Source organism: Hyalella azteca, unplaced genomic scaffold, assembly GCF_000764305.2.
Source record: "Hyalella azteca isolate HAZT.00-mixed unplaced genomic scaffold, Hazt_2.0.2 contig800, whole genome shotgun sequence".
In the NCBI taxonomy this organism is placed as follows: domain Eukaryota; kingdom Metazoa; phylum Arthropoda; class Malacostraca; order Amphipoda; family Hyalellidae; genus Hyalella; species Hyalella azteca.
Genome location: NW_025931136.1, coordinates 54,143 through 66,405, shown reverse-complemented (window position 1 = coordinate 66,405; position 12,263 = coordinate 54,143). Strand labels below are relative to the sequence as shown.

The following is a 12,263-nucleotide window of genomic DNA, read 5'->3' as shown; positions in this document are numbered from 1 at the left end:
ACTCTCGTGTGAGCAACACGCACTCGATGCAAGCGGGTTGTAGATAACGCAACGCAAGCATGTCTACGTACACGCAATGCAAGAGTGTTGAAACGCTAGCGTGTTGATAAGTTCGTACCCATGAACAATGCGCATGCAGCGCCACAACTAAAAGCAGGGGCTAGTCGCGCTCGCGCTATAAGAACTCAGGCCAGCTACTGAGCAGGGTAAGCCAATGGTGGCCTGGTCAGCCGCTGATTTCGTGTGTCATTTGACCCTTATATTTTTTTCCATGAAACTACCCAAAATAGCTCCTACTGGGCGGCTAATTATGAGATGCGGCCATTTCACATCTGAATCATCTCTAATCCGAGACTGACAACCGAAACCAGACCGTCTGCCGCGGCTAAATTTTGACAGGGAAGAGTTACCAGTGCACGTGTAAAGAGCTTCCAGTACACGTGTTAAGAGTTACCAGTACACGTGTAAAGAGCTTGTACGCGTGTAAAGAGCTTCTAGTACACGTGTAAAGAGCTGCTATTCAACGTGTCTTAGAGTTCCGTCCAGACTTTTCGCTCATACAGAGCGCACTTGTATGGCAGCCGTGTATAGGTACAGTTGTGTGAAGTGGCGCTGGTATAAAAATTCTTGCAGTTTCTTAACGTGTCACGCTGCGGTGTCACGCTGATAGTCTCGGTATGCTGGAAGAATGAGTAATTGGAAAGAGGGTAATAGTAACTCTCAGTCTTTAGTTGTACCACGGCGAATAATATCCCAACTTCTTCTTTGTACATTATCTCCTATTACGAATTGTTTGTGCGAATATTGGCGAGTGTTCACAATAATTATTTTTGCAGCAGTTTTATGAAGTATTTTTTCGAACATAATTGATGTCAGTTTTGCGGTATTGAAAATTTGACTTCCACATCTATTGAACTTGAAAATTATAGATGAAAAGTTAATTTCGTATGATGGATTAAATTACAATTTTTTCTATAAAAATTTAATTATTTATGCACAATTTTTCTTGTATTTTGACACAAATTTTTTAGTATATCGTAATTTTTGAGGAAAATCCGAGCTCTCAATATAAATGTGTATTTGAAAATAATTGTTCAATTGTGCATGTTAGAAAATTCTCACATTTATTTGTTTTAATGCGTGTAGGTGAGCATTTTCTATACTGATGATGGAGCAGTTCTTAAAAATATCTTTCGAGAGCCATCGTTTATTTTCTTGACATCCTTTGCTATTAAAATTCTCTCAAGATATAGTTTGATGGAAACCTACCCGATACCTTTCACATAGTTTCGTGCTACCTAGCCGCCCCACTTCATATAGTTTCGTGCTACCTAGCCGCCACACTTCATACAGTTTCGTGCCACCTAGCCGCCACACTTCATATAGTTTCGTGCTACCTAGCCGCCACACTTCATACAGTTTCGTGCTACCTAGCCGCCACACTTCATATAGTTTCGTATCACCTAGACGCCCCACTTCATATAGTTTCGTACCACCTAGACGCACCACTTCACATCGTTTCGTTTTACCTAGCCGCCACACTTCATATAGTTTCGTGCTACCTAGCCGCCACACTTCATGTAGTTTCGTGCTACCTAACCGCCACACTTCATATAGTTTCGTGCTACCTAGTCGCCACACTTCATATAGTTTCGTGATACCTAGCCGCCACACTTCATATAGTTTCGTGCTACCTAGCCGCCACTTTTCATATAGTTTCGTGCTACCTAGACGCCACACTTCATATAGTTTCGTGCTACCTAGCCGCCACACTTCATATAGTTTCGTGATACCTAGCCGCCACACTTCATATAGTTTCGTGATGCCTAGCCGCCACACTTCATATAGTTTCGTGCCACCTAGCCGCCACACTTCATATAGTTTCGTGATGCATAGCCGCCACACTTCATATAGTTTCGTGCTACCTAGCCGCCACACTTCATATAGTTTAGTGATGCCTAGCCGCCACACTTCATTTAGTTTCGCGCTACCTAGCCGCCAAACTTCATTTAGTTTCGTGCTACCTAGCCGCCACACTTCATATAGTTTCGTGCCACCTAGCCGCCACACTTCATATAGTTTCGTGCTACCTAGCCGCCACACTTCATATAGTTTCGTGATACCGTTCTCTAAGCCGATAGTGTAAGTAGGCCACTACATTTATTCTGGTCGCTATGTGTACTTAGACCGCTACATGTATTTTGGCTGCTATACATGTATTTATGCCGCTACATGTATTTAGGCCGCTACATATATATAGGTCTCTATATGTATTTAGGCCGTTACGTGTATTTAGGCCGCTACACGTACCTAATTGCGCTCCTATAATTGCGTACTCTAGTCAGTAGTAAAATAAGAATGTAAATGAATTTTTTGGAATCATATTTCATATTGCTAACTTATAACTAATTTTTCAGATAATATAGCACTCTCCTGACTGAATCGTATGATATATGAAGTAAACCTCATTCATTTGTTTTGTACGAGACAGTTCGTGGTGCGCTAGTTGTGCAGCAAATAGCACACGGTCGCTGTCTATTAACTGTTATCTTTTGACTATCTAGCCGCCGCGTGCACGAAAAGAAAAGTCTCGTCTCATTTATTAATTCAAAGGAATCAGGTAGGTGGCGTTTCTCTAGATGAACTTGCCTGTATATAAATATAGAGGCAATTGCCTCTATATTTATATCATATATTATATAATAAATTTGCCTTATAAATAAAAATTATTTATATACAAAGTTGCCTTTATTAGTTCTGTCGCCCACATTTGTTCTGTAAACGCATTGCGAACAGCCTTTAATTTTGCGCGACATGAATAGAAAGATATACATGTATACATCGAGTTATAATAAAGAACTGAATTCCAAGGAACTGGAATTCAGTTGTTCGAAACTGAAATCAAAATTTTAATCCCTATTATTTAATGTACTGATCCATTTGTTGATATTCGTTACTTGATTTTTCGTTGAAAATGTATTTAGCCTCCCATGTTGCAATCTATGCAAATTGCCTAACATTTGCTAAATGAATTAATACATATTTTTGCAGCATCGAGGAAAATCCTGTCAACTGCCTAGAATGAAGCGCACGGTGATAAGCGTCCTCGCAGCCCTGACCGTCATGGCTACGGTGAGATGACGCATTGGGTGAAGGTTTGAACGTTTAAAGTGTTTTAAAAATATTTCTTGATAAAAAACATGAAAAACGGGTGGAATTATTACAGAACAAACCACCATTAAATACTTAATTTGAGAATCTTAATGATAATGTCCTCGTAACGCTGTAATTGTTGGCCATTCATGATACTCTCTTTGTTATTCTTTATATTGCGCTGAGAAAAATAATTGAATGACTGTCCAAATAGCGTGTTGTGGTATGAAAGTGTGTCACTATTTGCACAATATGACCCATTAATTTTGCTGAGTGTTACGAAAGAATTATGGATACACGAAATTCCTTCACAATGAAATTCGTGAATTCAGCTTACAATTTTAATTTTTCTTAAGGAGAGATTTCGTGCCAAAATGGTGTTGAAACGTAATTAATATTTAAATAATAATCACATGTGAATAAGATGACAATGTGAATGCATGACTATGAAACGTTGTGAATTTGGTCTCAAAAACGCAATGAAATTTTGTTCGCTGTTTTTTGCAGCTTGTTGATCAGCCCTGCATTTTACATGCATCAATTTATGAATATTAATTACTTTGAACACTTATAAATCATCGAACATTTTCATGTGCAGCTAAGCAATAACGCTCAGGATAATATGAAAATGTATAATAATATGAATTATATAATATTAATTTATTAAACTTTTGTGAACGCGGTTAAGAAAATACTAAGTTCTGACTGGCGCTGCATGCTGCTTTCTATGATGGCATACCAAATGTTCAGGGTGCTGAACAAAGAACAAATTGTAATATTAACTTTGAAATAATGTATTTACGATATAAGCTAAGGTATCGATTATAACTGAACTACTCGATATACAAGGCACTTGTAATTCAGTCCTCACGCGACTACAAATTTCTTACACTTGTTCCTGTCCTGCAGCTGGCAGCACTGGCTTCGAGTCAGGTGAGCGCATCAAAGTGGACGTCAGCCTGCTTGCTCAACAACAATTATAAAACAGAAGAAACTTTCTCTCACACCAATTTAGTTTAATTTTTAAATTTAAACATTTCCAAAAAAGCCTATTGTTTTTACATGCGCTGATGTCCTGGACGTCAACTGCTCGCCTACCAAAAATTATTGTTACTAATGCTGGATGTCAGACTGCTCGCCTACCAAGAATTATCTAACCAAACCAAATTCCTCCCAAAACAATTTTTTTAGTTTTTCCTTTTGTTAAACATCACCCGCAGGTCCAAAACATAGACTATCGCATTTACATGTGTTTATGTGTGGGTATTAATATCAAATACGCATTATATAATTATGATTAAATTTTAACACCTATATTCATGAATTTATTAATATTCATTCAGTTATCTCAGTTCCTCTTCAATTCCTGTGTTATTTGCCTAAGCAATGATTTTTTCAGCTGGTTAGCGTCACATCGCCTGACCCTAGCCGCGCGGGCTGCGCTAGTCGTTCAGTCGGCGTCATCTTCAAGACATTCGCCAGCAAGTTGTCCGATGGAACTCAAGTGGTGGGTTCATGCAACATATTTTGTGTTACATTTTGACTGACAACTAGCGTACGTACCAAAAATACATGATATATGTGTTCACGCATCATTTAAATGGGAGACTTTATTTTTATAGTCGCCTCCAATTTAGCTTTCCTATGGAACTGAAGTGGTGGGTTGATGCAACATATTTTGTGCTGCATTTTTACTGACAACTACGAACCAAAAATACATGATATATTTCTTTATATTCACCTCCAATTTAGCTGCCCGATGGAACTGAAGTGGTGGGTTCATGCAGCATATTTTGTGCTGCATGTTTACCGACAACTACGAACCAAAAATACATGATATATTTCTTAACGCCTCATGTAAATGGGTGAATTTATTTTATATTCGCCTCCAATTTAGCTGTCCGTTGGAGCTAAATTGGTGGGTTGAAGCAGCATATTTTGTGCTACATTTTTACTGACAACTGGCGTTCGAGCAACAAAATAAACAATTTATATTCCACGCCCCATTTAAATACGTGTATTGATATTTTGTGTTCGCCTCCAATTAAGCAGTACGATGGAGCTAAAGTGGTGGTTTGCAAGCGACATATTTTGTGTTTAATTTTTACTCCCAACTAGCGTGCGAGCATAGAATGAGTAATATATATCTTCACGCCTCGTTTTAAATTAGTGAATTCCCGTTTATACAATATTCTTTCTTAGATTTTTTTATGCTATTGCCCAAATTTCTGGCGAGGTGCACCAAAAGCCTGACCTGCGATTTGTACAGGTCTTTGAGCTCTTCAGAGTCTCAGTGGGCGCCTTGAGTGTGATGGTCATAGACGAGCGCAAGATGGAAGCTGGCTTAAGCTTCTTGCAGTGCGCAGCGGGTGTCAGTTCTCAAGGTTAGTATTCATTGCGTGTTTATTTGGCCTACAATATTTTTAAGGGGACCGATTGATAATTTTGATAACTTCTATAGTTATTATCCGATTGACATGAAACTTCACATACATACGTAAAATGTAAAAAGAAAAACATTTTTTGCTCCTGTGAATTTTTCGAAAAAATTGATAGAAAACGTGATATTCATAGAAAACGGACAAATAACGGGTACTTCAGAAAATCTATCTCCTCCTACAAATATCATCCTACTTGATTTTGCTACCAATAGAATCGTCAGAAAGTAAGCTTTAACATGAGTATATGCACCGGATAATGCCATGATTGGCCGCTTTACGTCAGGCGTTTCTTTTAGTTTGTCCAGCCCTGTAATTAAATCCCATAGACATTTGTTAAAGGGCCTAAAAACTGCCCTTCTTTGGGAAGCTGTCACGAAATCATTTTTTGACGCACAGGGATGATTCTGGTACCGTTGAATGCGTTGAAAAGTGAGCTTTAAGATGAGCCCAAAAAGTGGAAAACGCCAAAATTGAAAATTTTAGGTTAGACGGTCCCCTTAAGCCTGCATTTTATTTCTCTCAAAAAGTGATACTCTCCCTGACATGTGGCGCAAAAGTTTCATTTGTCTTTCACCCAAGCCATCTACACTGGCAGCTATCCAACCGTTAACGCGTGTCACTAGGAACTAGCGATTAATTATTTTTTTAAGCAAGGGTAATAAATTATTCGTTTACTCAATCGTTTACACCATTAGCTGTTAAATACATGTATTTTAAAATATGTGGTCATAACTTTGTGCTTTAAAATTGAAAGCAATATTTTAATGGATCGGGTTAATCATTCTCCTTGACCATCAATTTTTATTACTATTGTCTTATTTTCCCGCACTTATAGCTATGGTAACTTTAGAAATCCCACAAGTTATAAAGTTTGGGTTAAAATCGAGACTACCTCGTATTTCTAACACAAGCCTCATTCATCAAGGAAATTGTTTAATTTCTTACGATAAATTGACAACATTAACAATTTTGTACGCAGAACATGCGTTTGCCCCCGACATCGACGGGGTTTGCGTGGCTTATAAACTGCGGGGAAGCTTCTGCTGCGTCGCCGACGGCGACATAAACGTTTACGTACGCAAGGACTTCGTACGAAATGGTGCGTATCTGCTGCTGATTGTCAGAGCTTATAGAGACATAAACGTTTACGTACGCAAAGACTTCGTACGAAATGGTGCGTATCTGCTGTTCATTATCAGAGCTTATAGAGACAAACGTTTACGTCCGCAAGGACTTCGTTCGAAATGGTGCGTATCTGCTGCTGATTATTATCATAGCTTAGAGAAATCTATGAGACTTGTCAAAAAGCGGTGCACTTTTGCCCTTATGTGGGTCATATTGACCCAGTTTAGTGCGGAAAAATAAGGTATCAGTACCTCACGCTGCATGTGTGTCAATATTAGGACAACATTTTTCAAAATTAGGACACGTTGCCAGTGTGTCAATTACGCAAGCGAACGCAATTTTCAATAACTTACCTGCCACGAGTTGGCATAACAAGCAGTTTCTGATCGTTCTCCTTTGCATCCGATCACTTTCATTCCTCCTGCTGTGAATTGAATGATCGATTTGAAATTCAATTCTTTCTCAATTGCTTTGGCAAATTTCTTAAAAGTATTCACTTCTAACAAGCATTTCTTCCCCATCGGAGACCCAACTGACACACATGTATCACAGTTAGAAAAATCACCTTTAAACGGCCTCACCGGCGTTCTAGTGGCCGGCCGACGCGTGAAAGAAACGCTGTGTAGCCGTTATTATTCAAATTTAACACTAGAAACCCGTACAATATTTGACAAAACGGCAAAACAGTTTATTTTCACGTGGGGGCCGGCCACTAGAACGCCGGTGAGACTGTTTTTCTACCGTTTTTTCTAACAGCATATCTCCTTCCCAATACAGATAATGATACTGTCTACAAGGTTGAAGATGACACAATCATCGGTTACATCCCGTCGCTCATGTTTACGCTTGAGGAACTGAATGCTAAGCAGACGAAAGGTAAGCGATATTTGCTTTCACTGCACGATAATTAATTTGGTCCACGGACCACCAGCTGCTTTGCAAACAAATGATCGATTTTTCTACTGGATATTTTACACTAAGTCCAATGGGATATTTTTTTAAATCAAATACTATTCATTCTACTTTATTAATGTCGCTAGATTGCTTGAATCGCAGATTCAGAAGAAATTTAAATGCGAAGAAAACGCCGCATAATTTTTTCTTTTGAATTACTATGTTCTATGTTACTTTACTATGTTCTGATTGTATTTGTGTTATAGATTTATCCAACTGACGATGGAGCTGGACTCTGAAACGTTTTCAATAGAGATATGTTGAATTTTTGTGGAGTTTTGTTCGCTTTTAAATTGCTTCTACCTTAAATCGGAGGCTATAATTGTTTCAATGTTATTGCTTATCTAGCTGTCGGAAGTCAATTTTGAACGTAGCACACAAATATGAGCGGAGACCAGGGCCTATACTTTCAAAAAAAGTTAAGAGATCGTAAGTTCATCAGCCAATCATTGACGGCCTTTCAAGCCAAATTCACCAATCATGGACAAGAAAATAGAGCGTAAGTACTTACGTTCTTTTAGCGAGTTTTGAAAGTATGGCCCCTGATCACGACTTATTTTTACCTTTTCATTATAATGTACGTGACAGACTTCACCAAATTAATGGCAAAATATACAACGAACTGATCTTAAAATTATATAAAATAAACCAGAAATTTCATTGGGTTAATAATTTTTTTTGCAAACAGACGACAGCTTTTCATCGCTGGATGACACCACCGTGATGGTTTACAAGGAAGATAATATCTATTTGTTCGACAACACTCGTTACATCGACATTCTGACCTGCATGGCTCCCAACTCCTGTGGGATGGTGGCAGCAATAAAGAAAACTGCACAAATGAGTCATGTAGTTGGTGAGCGAATCGTGTGTAATGACCTAGGCCACTCTTGTCCTATGTAGTTGGTGAGTGAATTGTGTGTAATGACCTAGGCCACTCTTGTCCTAAACGTGTTCCTTTCAGCAGAAAAATTACGATTTTGAATCAACAATCACTAGGCAGGGTGGCCCAGTGGTTACAGTTTAGAGTACCATGATTAGAGCAGAGAGGTACGGGTTCGATCCCAGCTACCTGCGACAGTTCTAGTCAGAATCGGCATGCAGGCCGGGCGGTTAAGCACAGCAGAATTGGAGCAGTGAGTTGCGTGTTCGAGATCCAACAAGCTGTGAAAGTTCTGCGATGCTAAGAGTCGGCGACAAGCCTACGACCTAATTAATGGCAAAACATCAATTATTATCATTCCTATATTATTATTAATAATATTTTTATTATTATTATTCCCATTATTTTTATTATTATTATTATTGCAGGTAACAGTCACAATAAATAGCGTGCTGTGTCAGTTACAGTGCAGCTTGGTTAAAATAAAATTCAACATTTGTTTATCAAACAATTCAATACCAAACTTCAATTCGTGACTTATGGGGAGCGTCTGGCCAAAATTCTATCTAGGCTATTTACAAACGGATCTTTTTGAAACTTGATACACAAATGTAAAACAGAAAATAGACGGTTTTTGTTCAAGTCAATTTTTTGAAAAATGGAAGAAAACGTGAAATTCTTAGAAAACGGCCAATAATGGGGTACTGTAGAAATCCATCTCCTCCTAGGATTTTCAAGCTACAACATCGAGACGCAAATCATTCGATGCGTAAGACCATGCCTATCGATTGGTCGTAGCTTTTTTTGAAATTGTAATTTTTGTGGGTGGGGGGAATTTTTCGTAAAATTTTCCATAAATTTTTCGCTTTCCCCCCATTTTCGAAATATTTTCAAACTATAACGAAATTTAAAAAAAAATACAACCAATCTCCAAATCTTTCCTTTACGAGTCGAACGGTATATCTCGCATTGCTGTAGTTTAAAAACTCTAGGAGGAGATAGGTTTGCAGTGAACATACGTGCGAATGTTCAGGAGAGCGCTACAAAGCCCCGAGCGCCCCGCGGCGTGCTATACATAGGCATATAAGGTGGCAAGGATAACAGGCAAGACGTTACTTGAGCTCAAATTCAGTCACAGATGGAGAGGACGATTGCATGTGCACCTACCCACATGACGGCTACCAGGTAACTGAAGTGCAGCGTCTACGGACGTTATAGTCTTATGTGCCATAATGAGCATAAGGTGAAAGAGCTCCACGACACCTAATTCTTTCGCGATCTGTCGTGAACGCATAAATCAACGTACAGAGATGATTAGGTCAGAATGCCAGCTTTAAGATGAGCATAAAAACAGGAAAAGCCAAGATCCAAAATTTTTGGCCAGACGCTCGCCTAATATCCACAGATGCTCTAAATAACACAGTTTTAAAGCTCTGAATGAATAGCAATAATCCAAAGTAAGCAACTCACTGAAAGTCTCGATGTATCGTCACTGGGTTATTTTATCGTCACTGTGTGATGTTATCGTCACTGGGTGATGTTATCGTCACTGGGTTATTTTATCGTCACTGGGTGATGTTATCGTTCCTGGGCGATGTTATCGTCACTGGGTGATGTTATCGTCTCTGGGTGATGTTATCGTCACTGGGTGATGTTATCGTCACTGGGTGATGTTATCGTCACTGGGTTATTTTATCGTCACTGGGTGATGTTATCGTCACTGGGTGATGTTATCGTCTCTGGGTGATGTTACCGTCACTGGGTGCTGTTATCGTCACTGGGTGCTGTTATCGTCACTGGGTGCTGTTATCGTCACTGGGCGATGTTATCGTCACTTGGTGATGTTATATTGACCTTCTACTCATCAGTCGGGAACTGTGGCAAACAAGACAAGGTGATTTTCGATGACCGGATCGTCTCCCACGCTGGCTACGGCTGCGTGCCATTCCCTGACCACGTCGAGGATTGCTCGCTCACATTCACATTCAACCTGGTCAGTGGAGGAGGCTTCTTCGTGTGGGAAACTTCAGACTTCAGCACAGACGGCCTGTGTGATGGATTCAAAATTACCTACGCCTGCCCCCCAGATGCTACGCCAAAGGATCTTTGCTCTTTGACTGTGAGTAGCTCACATTAGATTATTTTTAAGTCAACTGAAATATAACTCAAACATCTTTTTAGAACAGCGAATAATATTTAAATGTTGCTTGTCATGGGGAATGTAGATAAAAGGCTCATGCATCATGCATGATTAACGCTCATGCATGTGCCAATATCACAACTAAGTACATTTTTGAACATTGCAGTCTATTCCTGTTTGGATAATGCACAAGAAAAGATATAGAACGTTATATAATAACAATGCTGGTAGCTGACATCTTGTGGGTAAGGGTAAAATAAGCGCGCATGTTTTATTAGAATTTATACCGATGGCCCAAATATCCTGACGTGCTAGAATGACGATACATATGAATCTGTCAGTTAGTTCAGATGATTCCTCTGAATCTGTCAATTCAGAAGATTCTATGAATCTGTCAGTTAGTTCAGATGATTCCTCTGAATCTGTCAATTCAGAAGATTCTATGAATGTTCAGATGATTCCTATGAATCGGTCAGTTAGTTCAGATGATTCCTATAAATCTGTCAGTTAGTTCAGATGATTCCTCTGAATCTGTCAGTTAGTGTAGATGATTCCTCTGAATCTGTCAGTTAGTTCAGATGATTCCTATGAATCGGTCAGTTAGTTCAGATGATTCCTATGAATCTGCCAGTTACTTCAGATGATTCCTATAAATCTGTCAGTTAGTTCAGATGATTCATCTGAATCTGTCAGTTAGTTCAGATGATTCCTATGAATCGGTCAATTAGTTCGATCATCTGAGACATTAAATACTGAGATGTGGCATCGTTTGGGCAGGCACCGGCCGGTTTTCTGATGAATGCTAATGTCCCGGCCGTCCTTCGCATCGAAGGAACTAAGACCACGAACCGCAAGATAATCGGCTTTACGGTGACGTTCGTAGATGACTTTACCCCAACAACAAATTAATGTGGAACCTGCAATTGAACCAAGCCGGCCTATAATAATTTGAGCCTTATGAAGTGTAAAAACTGTCATTTGTAATGAGAAATTGACATTCAACTGCTCTCAATGTCTCTTCGGAAGGCCGTTCAGCAAAGTCTTCAGAATTTTTTGCTTTGGATTGTGATGTGTTCAGCAATGAATTTCTTTGGATTGCGATGTGTTCAGCAATCAATTTCTTTGAAATGTTATGTGTTAAACCAATATTTATTTTGGATAAGGATGTGTTCAGCAATAAATTACTTTGGATTGTGATGTGTTCAGCAATTAATTACTTTAGATTGTGATGTGTTCAGCAATTAATTACTTTAGATTGTGATGTGTTCAAAAATTAATTATTTTGGATTGTTATGTATTCAGCAACTAATTAATTTTGATTGTGATGTTTTCAGCTATTAATTACTTTTGGATTGTGATGTGTTCAGCAATAAATTCCTATAGATTTGCCGCAATTATAATCAATCAACGGCAGAGTCAGGCTAAACATCGAATTCATAAACACAATTCGACTCAAGTCGCACATCTAAAATGCATCGTTGGATTGCTGTTTTGAAATCAATAAAATTGTCTCCTATGTTTTAAATCTGAGTCTGCTGAAGACAATTGATGACTATAAATACCTAAT

General features: G+C 38.8%; 1 protein-coding gene across 1 annotated transcript; it reads left to right on the top strand.

The window, feature by feature from the left end:
- The first annotated feature begins 2,422 nt into the window (after positions 1 to 2,422).
- LOC108664459 lies at positions 2,423 to 11,933 on the top strand. Its single transcript, XM_018151047.2, has 10 exons — positions 2,423 to 2,620; positions 3,052 to 3,132; positions 4,063 to 4,086; positions 4,553 to 4,660; positions 5,423 to 5,537; positions 6,574 to 6,693; positions 7,497 to 7,595; positions 8,362 to 8,529; positions 10,425 to 10,675; positions 11,474 to 11,933. The coding sequence occupies exons 2-10, from the start codon at positions 3,082 to 3,084 to the stop codon at positions 11,603 to 11,605; spliced, it is 1,068 nt and encodes a 355-aa protein (XP_018006536.1). The 5' UTR covers positions 2,423 to 2,620; positions 3,052 to 3,081; the 3' UTR covers positions 11,606 to 11,933.
- The last annotated feature ends 330 nt before the right edge of the window (positions 11,934 to 12,263 follow it).

Coding starts and splice junctions, on each gene's coding strand:
- LOC108664459 (XM_018151047.2), top strand. CDS start 3,082: ATGAAGCGCACGGTGATAAGCGTCCTCGCAGCCCTGACCGTCATGGCT. Junction 5,538..6,573: donor AGCGGGTGTCAGTTCTCAAG/GTTAGTATTCAT, acceptor TTTTGTACGCAG/AACATGCGTTTGCCCCCGAC. Junction 10,676..11,473: donor AGGATCTTTGCTCTTTGACT/GTGAGTAGCTCA, acceptor TCGTTTGGGCAG/GCACCGGCCGGTTTTCTGAT.